The sequence below is a fragment of the Ruditapes philippinarum genome, unplaced genomic scaffold (genome assembly GCF_026571515.1).
Source record: "Ruditapes philippinarum isolate M1 unplaced genomic scaffold, ASM2657151v2 ctg2941_1_1_1_1, whole genome shotgun sequence".
NCBI lineage: Eukaryota > Metazoa > Mollusca > Bivalvia > Venerida > Veneridae > Ruditapes > Ruditapes philippinarum.
The window spans coordinates 25,872-48,926 of record NW_026866010.1 but is presented as its reverse complement, the minus strand read 5'-3'; the positions used below and the strand labels follow the sequence as shown (position 1 = coordinate 48,926).

The window sequence follows — 23,055 nt, the reverse complement described above, 5'->3', positions numbered from 1 at the left end:
AGGGGCACCTATGATCCTCTTGCACACAATTAGCTAGGGAGGGGCACCTATGATCCTCTTGCACACAGTAAGCTAGGGAAGGGCACCTATGATCCTCTTGCACACAATGAGCTAGGGAGGGGCACCTATGATCCTCTTGCACACAAAAAGCTAGGGAAAGGCACCTATGATCCTCTTGCACACCGTTAGCTAGGGAGAGGTACCTATGATCCTCTTGCACACAAATAGCTAGGGAGGGGCACCTATGATCCTCTTGCACACAAAAAGCTAGGGAGGGGCACCTATGATCCTCTTGCACACAGTTAGCTAGGGAGAGGTACCTATGATCCTCTTGCACACAATAAGCTAGGGAGGGGCACCTATGATCCTCTTGCACACAATAAGCTAGGGAGGGGCACCTATGATCCTTTTGCACACAGTTAGCTAGGGAGAGGAACCTATGATCCTCTTGCACACAATAAGCTAGGGAGGGGCACCTATGATTCTCCTGCACGCAGTTAGCTAGAGAGAGGTACCTATGATCCTCTTGCACACAATAAGCTAGGGAGGGGTACCTTTGATCCTCTTGCACACAAAAAGCTAGGGAGGGGCACCTTTGGCCCTCCATTAAACAATAATCTAGGGTGGGGCACCTGTGACCCCTTTTACACAATTAGATTAAGGGAGGGGCACCTATGACCCTCTTACAAATTAAGATAGGGAGGGCACCTATGATCCTCTTCCAAAATTAGCTAGGGAGGGGCACTTTTCTTTTACACAATAAGGTAGGGTGGGCACCTGTGATCTTTCACACATACATTAATAATCATGCAGAAATAGTTGTTATGGTTTGAAAATGGCATGATTTGGGGGCTTACCATTGTTTGGCTGTAGTCAATTCAATGCCCACGTTCAGTTTCGATGATGGCCAATTGGTGAGTGTTTGACTAGAGTAAATTAATTTTTTTTCTAGTCGATTACTGTGACCATAGTAAGTGACCGAACCTTGCAAACATCTATACCTTTAACAGGCGTAAACTGTTGATATCTTTCATCAAGACATATAAATGTAGGTAATGTCTTGTTATAATTTTGTGACTGTATATTTATAGTGAGACAGACAGATTGGATGCTGGATTGATCATTGAAGTATGGAACAAGGGAATGCTGTGGGACAAGTTGATTGGTCTCCATTGGTTACCACTTCGTAGTGTCCATTTCTCTAACCAGGTATGTGGCATTAGTCTTTGTTGTGATTCACCAGTGCTAAGAGGTAGGTTAAATTCCTTTGCTTGAGAAATGTCTACAGGTAACTAACATAATATTGGTGGTCACATCTACCAAGGTCGCCATGGTGTTGGAAGTGTAATAATGCATGGAGAGACACCTGATGGTTTCCTCACCTTGTAAATGTTGACAAATTACTGTAAGTGTTAGTATAATCCTGAAGTCTAAACAAAACACAGATACGAATAACATGTCTGCAGAAACTTATTATTGACTAGGAAAGTCTTGGCACGTGGGTAATTTGCATAAAATAGTAATTGTTCATTTTGTGAAGTTCTCCTTGGGATTTATTTATTTGATGTGTGTTTTAAAGAAATTATTAAAATAACATTTCATTTAAAAACAACATCTTTTTAATCACTTTGTTGTGTTGGTTGGTTGGTTTATCAAGATCAAGGTCATCCTTGAAGTTCAAATATCATACAAATTTGTGTTGACTTTTCCTTGAAGGATTTTGAATTCTTCTCCAATTTAGCTCAAATATTAACCTCAGAATGGCAATAATATGCAAAACCCATGCAGTAGCTGTGCAGGCTCAAGGTAAAGGTCACCCTTGAAGGTCAGAATTTGAATACTTTCTGTCTGCACTTTAATCTCTTTCTTTTCAATTGCCTTAATTTTCACAAACTTAACTCATATGTTTTCTTTTAAAGATAATGATAAATTTCACTACATAAAACCCTGTGTCATAGAGATCAGGTATCCGTCACTCCTCAGGCAGCTCAAGTTTTCTAATGACATATGTATTTTTGCAAAGCTGATCAGTAACAAAGAAATATAGGTGGAAATATAACTTCCCTAAAACTTGTCTACCTTTTTTATGTCCTTTTTCCATGACAGTTTGCAGAATGGTTCTATTGGCAAGACCATTGTTAAGCAATGGGATCTTAACTTGGAACATACAACCTTATTGACTTGGCTGTTTATGGTTTTTATAATCAAATCTTATTGTCTGGTAGGCTAGCAGTAAAGTTTGGCCGAGTACTTAATGCCTGATTTAATGTATAAATAGATCTTATTTATTGTCTGTCCTAATGTCTTTTGTACTTCCTTTATTTGCTGATCAGTATTCTAAGATAATAGTGATATCTGACTTTTCTATTTTAGCAGTAGAAACCTATAACTCCTTAGTCTGTTTACCACACAGGTCACTGTCCTAGGTTAGGTCTCAAATTCTTAGTCTGTTTACCACACAGGTCACTGTCCTAGGTAAGGTCTCAAGTTCTTAGTCTGTTTACCACACAGGTCACTGTCCTAGGTTAGGTCTCAATTTCTTAGTCTGTTTACCACACAGGTCACTGTCCTAGGTTAGGTCTCAAGTTCTTAGTCTGTTTACCACACAGGTCACTGTCCTAGGTTAGGTCTCAAGTTCTTAGTCTGTTTACCACACAGGTCACTGTCCTAGGTTAGGTCTCAAGTTCTTAGTCTGTTTACCACACAGGTCACTGTCCTAGGTTAGGTCTCAAGTTCTTAGTCTGTTTACCACACAGGTCACTGTCCTAGGTTAGGTTTCAATTTCTTAGTCTGTTTACCACACAGGTCACTGTCCTAGGTTAGGTCTCAATTTCTTAGGGTCACTGTTCTAGGTTAGGTCTCAAGTTCTTAGTCTGTTTACCACACAGGTCACTGTCCTAGGTTAGGTCTCAAGTTCTTAGTCTGTTTACCACACAGGTCACTGTCCTAGGTTAGGTTTCAAGTTCTAAGTCTGACTACACAGGTCACTGTCCTAGGTAAGGCTTCTTGTCCTTACATCTATCAAAACTGCAATTATATTTTGTCATTTTATGGAAACATCAGCAACACCAATAATACCCCGTCAGTTTATTTTGATTAGTCAATAGACCTTCTGTAGATTAGATATTGACAAGTCATTGTTTATATTTACAATTCAATATTATATTGACATTTCATGCTTTAACATATTTGTTGTTATGCTTATATGAAATCTTTTACTTTCTTTGCGGACTGACTTGTTTTCTCTTACACTGAAATTGTTGCCACATATTTTAATGATGTGAACAGCAAGCCATTTCATTTCTCTGCCATTTTTGCCTCGTATTTTCATGCAATATTGGAAATAAATGACATGTGTCAATTTGATAACATTACTGCAGGCACTCAAGTATGACAGTGAGTGCCTTGACATACCAAACCAAAACTCTGTAATAGATCCAAAGCAGTGCATTTAGATATATTCAACATTTGATCTGACATTCAGTGCCCTCCTGCTGTTTATATAAATAAAACACAGGACACTATCTTTTACTAGGTGTCAGTAACTCAGGATGTTTACTTCTTGTTGTAGGTTTGATCATCATAACTACTTCCCACCTTCTTTTTATAGGACTTTGGACCTTAAAAAAAAAAATTTAAACAAATTCTTCCCATGAACCTTTGCATTTGTCAGCTTAAAATTCTTTTTCTTTACCAGAATGTGATACCAGAATGTGATTCATGGTCCATAGTGAAATCTTACATTTATTGCCTTCTTAAAAAATTATCTTTATTTCTGTCCAGCCATGATGACTTCTTGTGGAGTAACTCTGTATTGTTCTGTGTATATTTTGATTAATATGTCTCGAGGTTTTATTACAACCAGAAAATTGTGTGTATGTTGTAGGAGGGGGATGGTAAATGGATGTCACTAGACAGTGAGTTAATCATGCAGAATGGAGAAATTAAAGGCACACGTTACCCTACTGGTCATAAGGTACTCATTGAAGCAAGATTTGAAATTCCGTATGGTATGTCATATTTGTTGTATTAATTTATTTTAGTTCAATTGTGTAGGAAGATCCTGGAACTAAATAATACTGAGCAACAAGAGTAAAGTTTCTTGCTCAAGAAAACAACCACTTGCCTCTGATGGGGTTTGAACCTATGCTGTTATGTTTCATTAAAACAACACAATGTATTGATATTGTTTGTTGAAATACAGCAAAATTATATCACTGACAACCAAATATTTTAATATGATTACTAATTATTCAATTTTTGAAGGAAGATGATTTAGCCTTGTTAAATCCTTGTCATTAAGTTCATATTTGTTGAGATAGATCATATTCTCTTCATTATCTATAAGTGAGAACTTGTAACAACAACTTGTGTATTTTAGATATATTTTAAGCTTGTCAACTAGTTTTCAAATTAAATTGCTTAAGATAAAACTTAACATACTGACGAGATATCATTGAAAAGACTTGAGTTTCACTTGAATTATTTTTTACATTTACTGTGTTATTTTATTGGAATGCATTGTTCGAAAAGAATATCCCTACTCAATTATTACGAAGATTTCTATCTAATTTGTCATTTATTTTAAAACTGTGTGATATTTAGACTGGCCTCATATGAATAATTGATGTTTACTCAATCCTGATGCGCTGTAACTGTGTTAAAAGCAGAAATGTAAACAAACTGAGTGTTGATTACCATTTAATGATAATGATCACTCTTGTATTTTTTCAACTGTTGTTACATTAGTATTATTTATTCAATAATTCATACCTCTAGCACTATTACTAGTTAACAAGCTCGCATGCTGGTGAAATATCAGTTGTTTTAGCAACGCTTAATACCTCTGTCTCTAGCTCTAGCGCAAATGAATGACAGTTTTGTACAGAAAATAGATTGTTTTTCATGCTTGAATTCCTGTTTTTCATACACTGACAAGGCAATAGTAAGAAACAGACCTGTGGGAATATATCTCTTGAATTGGGAGACTTAGTGTTGGATATATTCCACATATTTATTAATATAGATTGTAACATTTATTTCCCTTTGATTATAGACAGATAGATTGTTAAGTATGATAACATTGTGCATTACAGAAGCAGTAGCCGAGCTCCCAGAACATGAGGCTATTAAATTAAAAGAGAAATTGGAAGTTCTTAATAACATGGATGCTGAGGTATTTTACATTTCTTTCTTCTCTATTGTTTTATTCAGATTTTTATTCAGTCATAGTTTTGTATGTTGAATATTAATAAGAAAAGATCAGCTGTTGTATTTTTTTAAACAAAACTATAAGTAAATAAGCAAAAGTGATAAATTTTTCTTCGCGCAATAGTGATGAATTTTTCCTTCACATGGATTTTATAAGTGTATTATTTGTTGAATGGTGTTTGTTTAATGGATTTTGTTATACAAAAGAGTTATTTTCATAGAAACACATTAATTAATATGTCTGACAATAAAAAATGAGAAAGATATGAATGAGGGTGAGGAAGATGATGTTGATTACGATAAGATTATTGATCTGGGGTTAACCTATCTTCCAATTTTATAAGAGGATGTCAATATTTTGTTAGGGTACAATTGCCTGTCAATCATTCAAACCCAATATCTCGACATCCTCGTTTCTGGTTCATTCAGTGAAGAATTTTAATCGAATTAAATGCAAAACAAAGCTTTTAGTTTTATTATGTGAAAACCATTAGAATTGAATTTTATTTCTAAATTTATTTTTGTCTGATTATGGTGTTTGTTTAGTGATATTTAACAGTTTATATTGCTATTTAAACCTGTTGGGACTGAAAATGATAAGCTTTTGCTACTTGTATGGAGTCAGTCCAGCCTGCACATTCATCCAGTCTGACAAGGGTCTATGGACGTTGGTAGCTCAATATTTCAATCTTGACATCCCTTAAACTTTGAATGGGTGGTTCCAAATTCAAAGCTTAGTAAAGATTGGACTGTTCCAAATTCAAAGCTTAGTAAATTCATTATGAACAATAAGCGGGTAGAGTTACCTTTAATGCAGATTAACAGTAAATGTCAGGTAATAGAATAATGATGTTATACTAGCATTACATTATATAAATGTCACATAGGCTTTTGAGTAACTGAGGAAACAGTATTTTTACAAGGGGTGATATTTTCTCTGTTTCTCACAAACCTATGTGTAATTTATTTTATTACCCAGAACAAATACTTCATTGGGACACTATTTCTGTAAGTTTTTATTTTTAACCAGGTTTTCCGAAGGAAAAAACTGGTTATTAGATTGAGGTATGTCGGCGGGCGGATGGGCGGACGGGCGGGCGGGCGTAAACAATTTCTTCTGTGCGCAACTCCTCCTACATTTCTCAACGGATTTTGACCAAACTTTCACAGAAGCTTTGTCATCAAGTGCCCTGGCGCATATTGTCGGGGTTTTGCCATTGGATAATATTTGACCTAATTACGGCCCTTTGTTGTTTTTTCTTATATAGAATATATAGTGGACAATTTCTTCTGTGCGCAACTCCTCCTACATTTATCAACAGATTTTGACCAAACTTTTACAGAAGCTTTGTCATCAAGTGCCCTGGCACATATTATCGGGGTTTTGCGATTGGATAATATTTGACCTAATTATGGCCCTTTGTTTTTTTTCCTTTTATAGAATATATAGTGAACAATTTCTGCTGTGCGCAACTCCTCCTACATTTCTCAACGGATTTTGACCAAACTTTCTCAGAAGCTTTGTTATCAAGTGCCCTGGAACATATTATCGGGGTTTTGTGATTGGATAATATTTGACCTAATTATGACCCTTTGTTTTTTTTCCTTATACAGAATATATAGTGAACAATTTCTACAGTGCGCAACTTCTCCTACATTTCTCAACAGATTTTGATCAAACTTTCACAGAAGCTTTGTTATCAAGTGCCCTGGCGCATATTGTCGGGGTTTTGTGATTTGATAATATTTGACCTAATTATGCCCCTTTGTTTTTTTTTCCTCAATATATAATGATCAAATTCTTCTGTGCTGAACTAGTCCTACATTTCTCAACAGATTTTGTTCAAACTTTCACAGAAGCCATATCATCAAGTGCCCTGGCGCATATTGTAGAGGTTTTGTGATTGGATAATTTTTGACCTAATTACGGCCCTTTGTTTTTTTTCCTTATACAGAATATATAGTGAACAATTTCTACAGTGCGCAACTTCTCCTACATTTCTCAACAGATTTTGATCAAACTTTCACAGAAGCTTTGTTATCAAGTGCCCTGGCGCATATTGTCGGGGTTTTGTGATTTGATAATATTTGACCTAATTATGCCCCTTTGTTTTTTTTTCCTCAATATATAATGATCAAATTCTTCTGTGCTGAACTAGTCCTACATTTCTCAACAGATTTTGTTCAAACTTTCACAGAAGCCATATCATCAAGTGCCCTGGCGCATATTGTAGAGGTTTTGTGATTGGATAATTTTTGACCTAATTACGGCCCTTTGTTTTTTTTTCCTTATACAGAATATATTTTTTCCTTATACAGAATATATAGTGAACACTTCTTCTGTGGCAATTCCTCCTACATTATTCATGTTTTACATTGCACATAGTTACATTGTTTATTGCTTGTATTTGTATTTCAAATACAACATATTTATCTACAATGGAGATAATTGAAAACCTGGTTTCGTGGCATTGCCATGTTTCTTGTTCAGATTTTTACTGTGAAAAAGTACTGTTACCTATGTAACAGTGCAAAATTTTTAGTCACATGGTACACTTGAATTAACAGGAAGAGTAACTCCCATTGACGATGGGAAATTAACATTAAAAAAATAGTGAGGGGTAATAATTTAATATAACCGATTTTTTTTTACCTTTGTTTAGAGACATACAGCTTGACCAATTAGCTAATGTTTACATGTAATAATTATTTTGAAATATTGTTCAATTTTTTCAGATCATGCACAGTAAAGAACTATCAAAGAGACAAACATATTCTCAGTGTAAGTTAAAAGATTTATGCTTTCTCTTCATATGGTAAAACTGTCTTAAATGTTTTAATTAGCGATTTTATAGCAGCTTATTCTGTTAAGTTTTAGTTTCTGTCTGAGGTATTGTTACAGTCATGGTGGTGTTGCTGTTGCCATCCCCAAAACTTTATCATTGATCATAACTTTTAAATTCTGGGTGTATTGTCTTCATACTTAGCCACCAACAATCATTTGGACAAGCTAGACCTTCAAGTAGACCAGAATTTATTTGACCTTCATTCATGAATGGTCAAATGTCTAAATTTTGCTTGATTTTTAATGATTTTGCTATTAGTGGCTAAAACTTTGTTATTTTGGAATGGATTGTCTTCATAACAATCTTCAATATCAGGCAGACAATGACCTTCACTCATAAATGATCTTGACCTTGAGTTCACATTATTGAATTTTTAAGCTCACCTGTCACAAAGTGAAAGGGTGAGCTTTTGTGATCGCTTTTCGTCCGTCGTCCGTCCGTCTGTAAACTTCTGCTTTAAATGACATCTTCTCATTAATCACTAAGCCAATTTCATCCAAACTTCACAGGAATGTTACTTTGGTAGTCAACTTTAAAAATTGTTCAAAGAATTAAATTCTAAGCAGAACTCTGGTTGCCATGGCAACTGAAAGAAAAAACTTAAAATATCTTCTTTTAGAAAACTGAAAGAGCTAGAGCTTAAATATTTGGCATGAAACATCATCTAGTCAGTGTCTACCAAGTTTGTTCAAATAAATGCCCTGGGGTCAAAATTGGCCCCGCCCCGGGGGTCATTGATTTTCCTTATTTGTATATAGTAAAAACTTAAAAAATCTTCTTTTAAAAAGCCCAAATAGCTAGAGCTTAGATATTAAGCATGAAACATCTTCTAGTGGGTGTCTACCAAGTTTGTTCAAATAAAAGCCCTGGGGTCAAAATTGGCCCCGCCCCAGGGGGTCATTGTTTTTCCTTTATGTATATAGTAAAAACTTAAAAAATCTTCTTTTAAAAAATCCAAAGAGCTAGATTTAGGATATTTAGCATGAAACATCTTCTAATGGGTGTCTACCATTTTTGTTCAAATAAGGGCCCTTGGATTAAAATTGGCCTAAACCCGGGGATCATTGATTTTCTTAATATGTATATAGTAAAAAACTTAAAAAGTCTTCTTTTAAAAAACCCTAACAGCCAGAGCTAAGATATTTAGCATAAAACATCTTCTAATGGGTGTCTACCATTTTTGTTCAAATAAGGGCCCTTGGGTTAAAATTGGCCCTGCCCAGGGGATCATTGATTTTCCTTATATGTATATAGTAAAAACTTAAAAAATAATCTTTTAAAAAGCCCAAATAGCTAGAGCTTAGATATTAAGCATGAAACATCTTCTAGTGAGTGTCTACCAAGTTTGTTCAAATAAAAGACCTGGAGACAAAATTGGGTCCACCCAGAGGGGGGGGGGGGGGTCATTGTTTTTCCCTATATGTGTATAGTAAAAACTTTAAAAAAATCTTCTTACAGCTAGAGCTTAGATATTTATCATGAAACATCTTCAAATGGGTGTCTACCAAGTTTGTTCAAATAAATTCCCTTGGGTTAAAGTTGTCCCTGCCCCGGGTGCCTATATACAGGTGAGCGATTTCAGGGCCATCATGGCCCTCTTGTTTTGCTGTAACTGGCTATAACTTGCTTATTAATGAATGGATTGACATTATATTAAGACACAACATTCTTTAGTATATGACCTTCATGTATATTGAACTCAAATTGACCTTTATGACCTTGACCTTGAAGGTTAAAATGTTGAATTTAATTTTCACTGATTTTTGCTATTATTGACTGTAAGTGATAAATGTATTATCTTCATACTTGGACAAAACAACATTTTGGTCAAGGCCTTCTAAGAGGTTGAACTTACCTTGACCTTTGAATGACCTTGACCATCAAGGTCAAATTATTGAATTTTGGTTAAATTGTCATAATTTTGTTATTTATGTATGGATTTGATTTATATTTAGACAAAAGAGACTTGCTACTAAACAAACATATTGAATAATTAAGATGTGACCTTGACCTGTAATTGACCTTTACCATCAAGGTAAAATTAATGAAATTCTCGTGTTTTTTTTCTGTAACCAAAACATTGTTATTTATAAATAAATTAACTTCATATTTAGAAGCAACATCTTTTAGATCAGGACCTTCATATATCAAACTCAAATTGACCTTGAATCATGTATGACCTTGACCTTGAATGTCAAATTATTGAATTTTCAATGATTATTGCTATATAATTGGCTGTAACTTTGTAATTAATCAATGGATTATACTTGGACAAAAAAACTTTAGGAAGGTTGAATTAATCTTGACCTTGAGCTTTAAATGACCTTGACTGTCAAGGTCAAATTATTGAATTTTTAAACTTTTTTTTCTTTAATTTTCTTTTTAAAATTTTGTTTAAACCAGTTATTTGTTTGCTTTTAGAAAAAGTAAAGAAGGTCGAGTGTTGCCCCTGCCTGACGGTGGCTCTTGTAAAATTAATGTCTTTCATGATAAATTGATATCGCAAGTCCATGTTTGTGCAAATGTGCTAACTAGTAGGTTTAATTGAACACACTAAAAGTCATAATTTCCTATCCAATGATATAAAATACTTTAGTGGAACCCCTTTAAAGTACTTTTTACTTTATCCTGTGCTAATGTATTATTGTTTCATGAACATGCCTTAAGAAGGTTCAGTCAGTTTAAGAAAATAAGAATCTTGACAGCGTTGAAAATACTTGCTAATTATTTCAATTCCTTCCCTAGTGATAATAAGTGTGTGCGCTTGATCATAGTAGCTCTCTCCACAATGTTTCAACTATAAAAGCAATTCTGCCATCATCTAGCACAGCAGCAGTGAGAACAATGGCAAATTTAATCACACATTATATTGTATTCTGACATCTGGCTATCCTAGGTCTTTTCTCTTACCACTAGTACCTTTTTAATGTCTGATTAATTTTATTCTGAATATTAATATGTCAATCTGTGTGGCTGTAGGAAATCTGACATCTGAAATTACTTGTTAACTGTTTCAAACTTTTGATATTGGTAGGGGGAATTTTGGAAATTTTGCACAAAATTTAAATTTTTTGAAATCTCTTAAAGAAGTGAAATAAAAAAAAATTAAAAAAGAATTAAATTAAAAAGTAAATTTAAAACATAGCAGGACAGTTACACAAACTAAGAATAGGTTGAATGATATTATATAAACAGATCTGTATTTATTTTATAGCGGGAATGTCAGAAGACAGCGACTATACCAGCGATATAAATTACCCATTACCCCACCAACACAACAGCTCCGCCCACCAGTTCCGCGGTGAACCTAATTACCCACTTAACCATGAAAATAGCCAAGAATACAGTCGGGATTATGGTCCATATGATTCCTTTGATAGAGATGAATATGGTCGGCTGCCCTCTTTTGATCGTATTGACATGGAACGTAGAGGTTCCTATGAAAGGGGCGGTTCTTTTGATCAGGATGTTTCTTTCGATGGTGATGAAATAGGATATGAGCGAGGTGATTCATTTGAGAGAACGGAGTCATTTGAGCGGGAGTCTGATCATTATGGTTATGAAAGATCTGACACTGAATATGAAAGATCCATACAGGATGATAGATACGACGAAGATGGATATGATCGTCCAATCAGAGACTACGAAAGACTGGAACTTGGTTCCCACCATAGCTCAAATAGGGATTATGATTCTGACCAGGAATATGCATATTCACATCCTGACTATGATAGAACGGTGACTAATGAGGATAGTGTTACATATGATAGGAGAGCGTTTGAACAGCGGTATGATCGCGATTTCTATTATGATTCACAAGAACAATTGAATAAAAATAGGAGTTATTCAAGGGAATCTCAAAATTACTCACGAGAGTCAGACTTTTATCCAATGGGAAGTGGTTCCCATGTAGGTAGGAGTGACACAGACTCTGAACCTCTCTCTTATAATAGTCGTCCAAATCAACGTCAACCATTGTCTAATGCCTCCACAACACTTACAGGTAGACACGGGTAAGTCAACATTTATAACAGCTTGATACAAGTAGTAATTTTAGTAATTTGTTGTATAAAGTCATCAGAATTTGGGTTCCAGGTTAAGCTTTTATATTACAAGTGTCTGGCAGGAACAAGAATTTCTGAAATTGCTTGTCATATCTGAACTTCAAACTTACTAAGCATTCTTGTGCGTCCCTTATATGTAATTGTGATTTGGTCATATTTAATCAGTTCTAAGTCAAAAACAAACTTAAAAACATTTTCTTTTATAAAACTACAATGCCAAGAGCTTAGATATTTGATTTTTAACATTTTGTAGCAGACATCTTCAAATATTTTTTAAAAAAATATGCAGCTTGGAAATGACATCAAATATGACAATATGTGACCTTATTACTGACCTTTACATTTAAAAATAAAAAAATGTGACCATTTCTAGCAATATATGAGCAGCATCACGACAAAACCAACATAGTGCGTTTGCGACCAGCATGGATCCAGACCAGCCTGCACATCTGTGCAGCCTGATCAGGATCCATGCTTTTTGCTATCAGTTTCTCTTCTTGTAATAGAGTTGGTAAGCGAACAGCATGGATCCTGATCAAACTGCGTGGATGCGCAGGTTGGTCTGGATCCATGCTGGTCGCAAACGCACTATGTTGGTTTTGTCGTGACTCGGCTCATATCTCAGGAGAGCAATCCAGGGCCATCATGAGCTTCTTGTTATTTTCTTTTTAGAAGATAGAACGTCGTAAATGTTTTTTTGGAGATTTTGTAAATGGAAACAATCTTATTGAAATGGAATCTATACATATTTGTAGGATAAATGATAATGACATGTAATAAAAGTGTTTTTTTTTACTTTTTCTTCACTTTTTTGTTTAGTGCTTTAACTGAAAATGCAACAATGGTACATGCCTTCAAAAACCCTTAAAATGCATTATGTACTTTCATGATAATGGTGTCCTATATACTTCTATATAATAAGTTATACAGATTTTTGATGGTCCAATGGTTTAAATGATACAGCCATGTTCACCAATTAAAAAGGACCTTTATTCAGCCTTTTAGGGATGGTTAAAGTTGAGATATTTAGTGACAAAGATTTTTTTTCAATCAATAAAGCAGTTAGCACCATAGAACAATGAAATATAAGGATTGTTTCTTCTATTTGCTAACAATTTTGTGTGGTTAATTCATATGATGATGCTACAGTAATTTATTACCTGATCTAAAAATGAATGTCTTGAAAGTAGCAACAGAAAAGTGTTTAAACCATCAATCTTTAACTTGATATTGATTGATGCTTTGTTCAATTTATCTCTAACTTTGCGCAATTTCATATAACAGCTTTAGATCATAATTTTTCTTAACTTTTACTTAAAAGAAAATAGCAATTTATTGGAGAGCAATAAATTTGTCACCTGTTAAAGTGGTTATAGTTTTTGGTTAACTTGTGTTTATTTTAAGCTTTCAATTTTGTGGATATATTTCAACAATTTGGATTTATTATAAAAAGAAAAATGAGGCTGGAATATAATTATGTGTAAGTATATGTGATTAATGTTGTTTTTAACAAGGTTCTTGGAAGGAAAAAACTGGTTATTGGACTGAGGTATGTCGGCATGTCTGGGCAGATGGGCGGGCGTTAACAATTTTCTGTGCACAACTCCTACATTTCTCAAGGGATTTTGAGGAAACTTTCACAGAAGTTTTGTCATAAAGTGCCCTGGCAAATATTGTCAGGTTTTTGAGATTCGCTAATGTTGACCTTAATATGGCCCTTTGTTTTTTTCCTTATATGGAATATATAGTGAACAATTTCTTCTGTGCGCAACTCCTCCTACATTTTTCATAGGATTTTAATAAAACTTTCACAGAAGCTTTGTCATCAAGTGCACTGGTGCATATTGTCTGGGTTTGTTTTTTAGCTCACCTGTCACAAAGTGACAGGCTGTCATCCATCTGTCCTTAAACTTTTACTTTAAACGACATCTCTTCGTTAAAGGCAAAGCCAATTAATAATTAATTTAAAGCACTTTATTTGTTGATTGAAAGTATTTTTGCAGTGAGAAAAGTGTGATAGAGTAGCATCTACTTTCCTAACTTTTTGCACATCTTCCTTGCTATATTTTTCTGGTCCTTGATCATTGATTCCAATACTTTTAGTTTAGAGGATTGAACATCACTCGAGCCGGTGGGGGGGGGGATGAAAAATGTTGCTCATTTCATTATATCTCTTGAAGAGACTCAATTATACCAAGTCTGTCCTTTGTATACATTGCTCTCGAGTGGTCTCCATTTTCTCAAGATTCCTGGAAACTTTGATGTCAAATAAAGCTTGAATTTTTGAAAAGTTATTGAAATGTTGCCTGATTTCACATAAAGTGGATATTAATCTTGTGTTATGTTTCAGGAGTCCTCATGGAAGTGCTGTAAGTCCTGGCAGTAGAATATCATCATTAACACAACAGAGCACCCAAGATTTCAGGTATATGAATTTCAAATTTAATCCTTATTTGTAATTTTTGGTGTCAGTATTTCCACTACCCCCTGTTAAACCCTAAGAAAAAACAAAACATAATTTAACTATCAACATAAATCACTCTTTTCATGCAATTTTTATGCTCCCCAAAGGGGGAGCATATAGTCGCTGCCTTGTCCATCTGTCTGTCTGTACATTGTGCTTGACTTGAGCATAACTTGAAAACCCTCAAAGAAAATTTGTTTAAACTTTTCACAGTGGTAGAGGGCTTTGAGGCAGAGTGCAATGTCAAAGAACCATAACTCTGTTATGCCCTGCTTTTGAATTATCTCCCCTCTTAGAAAAATCTTGTCCGGGACATAACTCTAAAACTATTAAGTGATATCAACGTGAAACTTTGTAAGTAGATAGATTTCATTGGGTAGATGTGCAGTGCACAAGAACTATACTGTATCCCAGCACTGCAAATAGTAGAGTGCCCTGCTTGCACTGCTCTTGTTTAAATTAAAATCCCTTGGACTTGAAATGGAAAGTCCAAACTTCAATGCAGGGCATCATTAAAGAAAACCAGCTGGTTTAGGGTTAAAAAATTAATAATATGAATACATACACCAATATTATAACTTTGAAAGTTTTGTTGTATATATTATGATATATACATATGATATATTTGTATGGTGATGATGATAGAACATCTGGTGTTTGGTATTGTATCTATCTATCCTCACCATAGTCATTGTTACCTGTATAACAGATGATTTCACATGAAACAATACACGCGGCTAATTAAAATAATACAACATAATGCGTATATTGTCTGTGTCAGGCTGTTTCGAAAACACATTTCAGTGAAAGTTGTGTAAAGTTATTTCAAAATAATTCAGCAAATGGATTTATAAATGTATTAATGATTGATCCAATATTATTATGGGACTGTTGACTTAAAAAGAAAAATATTTGATACAAAAGTTGTAAGCTTAAATAATAATAAAATAGGTGATAATGTTTATTCAAATGTAACACTAGGTACAGGTATATAATGAAAGAAGGCTATACAGGCGTTATTGTATTGAAGCTATTCTACAGTATAATTTGAAATAATTTGAAAATATAATTACCATTTTCATTGTTTTGTAAGATCTAATTGGAGAACTGTATTTGGATCAGAGTAAAATGTGAAAGACAAAAATGTTAATGTTATGCCTAGCGGTTCATATTTAAATTTCTATGTATTGATAAAGAAAACCCAAAAATTCAAAATGGACTATTTTTTATTTGAAATAAGCAAGTGTATGGTTCTTGAAGAGAAAGATTTCAGTTAAATGAATTTAAAGTGAAAGGAGTAATGTGTGTGAAATGGGTTTATTTCTATCATTGCTGGAGTGCTTTATAAAACCTTCTAAAACAAAGACAAATATTTCTGATACCCTAACAGATGATGAGGAATATGAGCAAATAGATAGCTGCTCGGAAGAGCATATTAACTTTGCTAAATGTAAATGGACTAACGAGCTCTCTGAGCTCTCTGATCAGAAGAACTTAGTAGATTATGCCAGGATCTCACCTTTAGAAACCCAGTATAAATCTATACAACAAAATACCACAGAAACTCAGTATCAGTTTAAACAGCTAGAGGATCGGCAAACTCAGCATGAATTTGCAAAAATTGGAGTTAACAAAACACAGTATGAGTCTATGCTAGAAGGTAGAAAATTACCACCTAGCAGTATAGAGTCTCAGCATGCGACTTCTGACTCTGGGGGAAACAGGTACTTTACCTTTCTAGCAATAAGTACCGGTATATCATCATCATGCTTTACTTGTTTAAATTTGACATGCCCTGTTTTCAAATTTGGATTAAATTCTTCCATTGTTAAATTGAAGGAATTTTGATTTCAAATTACTCATATTGAGCACCCAATGAGATATTCTGGCAAGAACGATACTAGAGGAAATTTTAATCAATTAAGTCATTGTATTTACTCAAAGTTGTCGCTCTTAAACTAAAGAAGGCAACAAGCCTCACATCCATGTCTGATAATTATATACAGTATATTCATAAAAAAAACTCTTAAATTGTAAAATACAGTAATTTTTTCTGTTAATTGAAGCACAGGAAAAAACATACATAAAGAAAATATTATCTGACAAAAGTAATAAGTTAATAACACAAATTTAGCCAGTAAACTTTTGCATTAAATTTATGTCATCCTTGCTGAATTCTTTAGATCTATCTTTGACCTCTAAATGTTTATAAAGTTCAACATAAAGTTAGAGTATCAATCATATTTTCTGTTAACAAGTGTTGTTTTACAATAATTGAACATTTCCCTTATGTTTAGAACATAACTGCTAAATTCATATGACAGTGAAAATGATGATTTTCTAAATTATTCATTGGTTGAAAAGATGGATGAATATCAGGAAATGCATATAGTGGAAAAACCAATTAAGTTATATCCTAAAAATAAATTTTCATTATGGGATAAAATAAATTGTCAAGGCAAGGGAATATATAATATGAATTATAAATCAGATCTTGTTACTCTTAGAGGATTCCATTTTAAAAATCTTATTTGAAATGCGAACTTTGCCGAGTGGTTGAGGGCATTAAGTTCAAAACCGCTTGCCCCTTATTGCTGTGGGTTCAAATCTCACTAGGTACTTAGGATACTAGCTATCCAGTGAGCTTACAAAATATTGTTGGTTGCTTGAGCCTGAAATAATGCACAGATGGGGCTCTGAGGTCTTCCACTCAATCATACTTTCAAGCATGCTATTTAGGGCAATTATTTAATGACACATGTTATATACATGTATGTTGTCACAAAAACCATTGATGTATAAAAAAATTTGCATTGCATTATTTTTAGATTTTTTTCATAAACCTGTATTTTTTTGTTATATATATTAGTGTTGATGTGAAACAAAATTTAAATCGTAAGTGAATAGAAATCTGAATGACTTGTCCATGTTTAAATCACTAAGATTGAGAGACAATTAAGATATTGGCAGCAATATATATATATTATCAGGGGAACAATAATTATAATTAAAATTCAAAAAGCAATAAAGCAGGTAGTAAAATGTTAAAAAAAATATATATTTGAATTATTTGAGTCGTCACACATAAACGATGTATGTCACCTTGTCATTGATAAATCATAATTACGTCCTTTGGTAAATCACATGGAAAGATGTAATAGTGTGTAATACTCAATTCAATAAATTATTGTGTTTTTGTAGTTACAGAGGATAATAATAGAGGATATTTGTTTAGTTCAGTGTAAGATCAGACTATATATTTCACCGAGTGAGCACCAAAAGGTATATTTCACGAGTGGCGCAGCTACGAGTGAAATATGAACTTTTGGTGTTGTTAATGTGAAATATATTTCGATTTTACACAAAACTAAACAAATTTTCTTTTTATTATATGCAAAGAAATGTTTTAAAAAGACATTAAACCTAAAACTGAATGAAAAGCGCGTCAAATAATAATACAACATGACGTCATTTACAACGTCACGTCATTAAGTTAGTTCCCAGTATTGTACAGGCTGGTATTACACTGAAACAACGTAAGGGGCTTAAATTCAAAACAGTGAGATTATCAAATTGATAATTTCACTGTTTGAAACAGTGAAATTATCAGTTTTATATCACTGATATATTTCTATAAACCACCGAAAAGCATGTAATAAATAATTATATTAGTTTGTTAGTATACATGTTTCTTGTATACATGTTTGTCTATACAAAACATATTCTGGATTATATCAGAATTTAGTACCTAAATAGTTTGGTTGTAATTTGCTAGACAATGTATTACATATTGGTTAATTTGCAGTAACAAGCAATCTGATTATAATTAAAATCAACCTTATTTTCCCAAAGATTTAAAACTAAATAGCAATTAGAAAAAAATAATCAAAAGTGAAATAAGAAAAAATAATCGATAGTAAAATAAGTTATTTTGTTTGCAGTTTTGAAACATAGTAATGATAAAAATTATAAAGCAAACTTTTGCAATTTAAAAAGAATTGTAAGAGTCCATTAATCTAAAATAAGCAGAGTTTTTTTCATGGAAGTGACTCGTGTAGAGCAAAGAGCTTGGTGTGAATGACGCTATTGATATGACTTCTTAGCACCTTCTCAACATTCTTAGAACTAAAACATTGCCATATAGTGCTCTCTTCAGAATTGTTAGTTGTTTTGAACATTATGTTAATATCAACCTTCAAGATAAAGGTCATTAAAGAGCCAAAGGAAATTGTGTTAATATTTTCACTTTTAAATAGTCAAGTATGGTTGATTTGTGCCAAAATAGATACTTCTTGAACGAAGTAAATATTATTATATAAAGGGTTTCTAAATGCTACATTTGTTAACTTATTTAACCTACAAAGAAGTATTTTACATTTATATTTTTGTTGGATAATTTATTTCAGCTTGGTCCAATTTAAAATGTCCATTAAAAAGGGCTATAATTTAAGTGAGAAACTGTTATAACATTACAGTACACTCAGATACTGCAGTATTTTGTGCATGGATTTTGGATGTAAGAATATTGTAAGTTACTTATATAATCCTTTTAAATGTAAGTTTTTGAATTGATCCATAAGAGTAGAATTTTATAATGTATAATTATACAGTGAGTCATACCTGTAAATTAAGGTCTTCAAAGGGAGAGACTGAACATTGCCTTTATAGACATGTGGGCTTTATAAAAGGGGGTTACTTCTTTCTATGTAATCAAGGAAGGGTTTTAGGGGGTTACTTCTATGCAATTACTTTCTATGTAATTAATGAAGGGTTTTAGGGGGTTACTTCTTTCTATGTAATCAATGAAGGGTTGTCAAAGAATTTACAGGGTGATCTCTTTTGGTCTTTACCACAGGTTTGACTGTTTTATTAATTATGACCATACATTTCTAGACTATATATTTTGCCCTCGTATTTTCAGTCCATTAAACAGTCGGTCTTCCACAAACATGAGTCGTCAGAGTACGCAGGAGTATAGTGACCCAGATTTATTATATGATTCCAGAAGTAATAACACAATGCCATCCCCGGCTAGAGCTCGGTGGATAGATGCCTTCAACAAAGTCTGTGCTCAATTTAATGCAGTAAGTACCAATCTGTATAGATACATGAAACATAAGGTTATTTAGTGTGATAGAGATTTAGTTACTGAGTTTTTCTAGATATGACTCCAGGCCTTGGTGAATAACCATGTTTGTTGATATCCCTATGGTAAGTTTATTTATGCATGATATTTAAGCATGATGTTTGTCTGACACATTGTGACTCATAGAGTGCTATATGATTAGTATGATTTCCTTCTTGTGCTTGATGATATTTAAAAGAAAACAACAACAAAACAATATTTAATGGTAAACAAGTTGTTCAAAATAGATTATTATCTCTCATGTCTAATACATGTATAATTATGTATTGTCAACAAAATTATGCTGTACAAAAGGGTAGCCCAACACCAAGTATGTCATCGTATACAATTAATACCCGATGGAACACAAAAAGAAGAACGTCTGATTAAGTTTTGATTGAGGACAACAGAGCTAGACAATGTGGATTACACAAAACTTGCAGAAAAATAAATACATATGCTAGTTGAACATGAAGATCTACTGGATGAAACTTGTTTGAATGAAGCTGCACCTAACACAAAACATCAGGAATATTTTCAACATTCGAGATGACACAGCTGCTATGAACACAACTGAAAATCAGTTGTAAATCCTACATTCTCATTCTATTGATACAAAAGTAACAATATCTAACAGAGTAAAGCATTGATGACAGGGAAGAATTAATTGTTAAACCTACACTGCGAAATGGGGGGGATTTTAGGAATGCCCTTTGTCAGTCTGACTGCATTTTGTCCGTAACATGTATGTTTCCGTGCAATATCTCTCCCACATTCTGTGAAGGATTTTCATGAAACTTGGCTCAAATTTTAAACTCACTGAGATGGGCAGAAGGCATGAGTTGGCCATTTTGGGTCAAGATCACACTTTTAAGGTCAAATATTTGAGTCTGCATCTTGTGTCCATTCCATATCTCCCAAATTCTTTGAAGGATTTTCATGAAATTTGGCTCAAATGCTCAGTTCACTGAAATGATGTGCAGAAGGCATGGGTTATTTCTACTAACTTAAGGCTACAGTTATAATTACAGGTCAAAATCTTTTTTATTCGTGTGTAAAAGTTGGCTGATGAAATTGTCCAAGTCTTGCAGTTTTGGATTAAAACCCAAGGTCAGATCATACATGCTTTAAAATCTAAATTCCTAAAACTGTACTATAAGAACTCGTTCAACTGTCCTTGATAATGGTCAGCTGCATTGCTATAAAATTATCGCAGTGGTGATAATTGGCTGTCCTTTGGACTGCTTTGTTAGAATTCACGTATAACAAAGATATATGCATTGTGATTATGGACAGACAGGGAAACATAAAGAGAAATACAGTATCAACTGTGTATAGCTTGGTATCTTGGCCTTCAGCTGATGGATAAGCCTTTGTTGTTATGTTGACTTTTTTTCCAGAAATATTTGTTTGAAACAGAAATGTTTTACACGGACATGCAGGTGATATTTACCATGTATGTTATTTAAGGTGATTTCAACAATCTAGAGTTCATTTTATGATTGTGTATAGGTCTGTTGGTGGTTTATATGGCATGAAACAAGCTAGAAAACTTGTCAGCTAAAAGAACTGTCATGATTTGTACCTCGGCTTCTTTTTCCAATAATGAAGATTTTAATTGGCAAAGCTGTTTATACTTAATTATGGTGACAGACTTCTTTGAATTGCTTTGGTTATACGTCTAGATTTTACCAATTGTTTTGTCATAAACCCAAATCGTACATTATGTAATTGTGACAGATTTCAATGATGTTGATAGTGAGTACAATTTTTACCTCCCAGATGTTGCCAGGCTGTCAATACAGGATTTATATATTGTATTTGTATACCTTCAATTCTTACAATAGAGAAAATTTGATTAAGTTGCGGGCAATTCAGATGGAATACAGATATGTTGTTATGCAGTGTTTTTTAATATGATTGCCTGCATTAGATACAATTGTGCTGTGTGAAAATGTGGATTTTATAATAAAATAAGGAGAAAAGGAAAATGTTATATAAATATAAAAATAAGTCTATGCAATTGTTATCAGTTTTGGTAGGGTATTATGATTGAGATAAGGTATAATTGGAGAATTTTATAATAAAGATGAATATACAATATTCATTAAATTTTGTATAATACTTAATTTGAGCAATGCAATTACGTATTGCTAATTAATAAAATAATCTATGTCTTGCAATTAAGTAAGGCTTATTGAGAAAATCATTTAAGTATTGCAATAACATAAGACTAATTAAGAAAATTATTTATGTATTGCAATATAGTAATTAAGAAATTAAATATATATTGCAATAATGTAAGGCTAAATAAGAAAATTATCTTTGTATTGCAATAATGTTAAGGTTAATTAGTAAAGATATCTTTGTATTTTAATTATGTCATATAAATTTTTTTTAAAAAATGTATAGTTTTCAATTATGTAAGGCTAATTAAGAAAACTATCAATATGAAAAATTATTTATGTATTGCAATTTCATCAGGCTAATTAAGCAATTATCTATGTATTGCAAGACTGTAAGGCTAATTAAGAAAGTTACCTTATGCTTTACAAATTTTTTAGGCCGATTAAAAAAGTTATCTTGTGTTTTGCAATTTTTAAGGATAATTAGGAAAGGTCTGTATGTATTGCAATAATGCTATAGTGTACAAATAAAGTAGGAATAACAACCATAATAAATTATATATAAGAATCCATGCATTATTTATACTTGCAACTAGAGGTTATATACTGATTTCATTACAGTTATTCATTGGTTTTGAACTTATAGATTAGAATGATATAATATGAACACTGTAAAACTATAAAAAGAGATATCATTTTTGTGTCGCCTCTACGGAGTAGTGGCGACATATAGGGATCACTTCTCCGTCGTCTGTCTGTTCGTCTGTCTGTCCGTCCGTCTGTCCGTCCGTCACAAAACTTGTCCAGACTACTCCTCATAAACTACTGGTGCAATTTCATTGAAACTTTACAGAAATGATCAGTACCAAGTCTAGTTGTGCATATTGTCAGCATTTTCCGGTTCAATGATTTTTGTCAGAGTTAAGGCCCTTTAATAATTTTTATTTTTTAAGTTTGTCCGGACTTTTTCTCTTATACCACGAATGCAATTTCAATGAAACTTTACAGGATTGATCTGTAGCTCAAGTCCTTGCGCATATTGCACAGGTTTTTCGGTTGAATGATTTTTGGCTGAGTTATGGCCCTTTGATAAAAACGTGTTTTTTTTCTGTGTGTTGCCAGATACACAAAAGCTTGTCCGGACTACTCATAAACTACTGGTGCAATTTCATCCAAACTTTACAGGAATGATCAGTACCAAGTCTAGTTGTGCATATTG

General features: G+C 33.3%; 1 protein-coding gene across 3 annotated transcripts in view; it reads left to right on the top strand.

Moving 5' to 3' along the window:
• The window catches only part of LOC132730986 (phorbol ester/diacylglycerol-binding protein unc-13-like), a 73,069-nt gene that overhangs the window by 32,593 nt on the left and 17,421 nt on the right, over positions 1 to 23,055 (top strand). For all 3 annotated transcript variants that reach the window (XM_060717080.1, XM_060717082.1, XM_060717081.1), the window contains 7 exons: positions 1,092 to 1,209; positions 3,887 to 4,010; positions 5,097 to 5,176; positions 7,948 to 7,993; positions 11,272 to 12,070; positions 14,472 to 14,546; positions 19,507 to 19,669. In XM_060717080.1, coding sequence (XP_060573063.1) covers positions 1,092 to 1,209; positions 3,887 to 4,010; positions 5,097 to 5,176; positions 7,948 to 7,993; positions 11,272 to 12,070; positions 14,472 to 14,546; positions 19,507 to 19,669 — 1,405 coding nt within the window. The remainder of the gene's footprint in view (positions 1 to 1,091; positions 1,210 to 3,886; positions 4,011 to 5,096; positions 5,177 to 7,947; positions 7,994 to 11,271; positions 12,071 to 14,471; positions 14,547 to 19,506; positions 19,670 to 23,055) is intronic.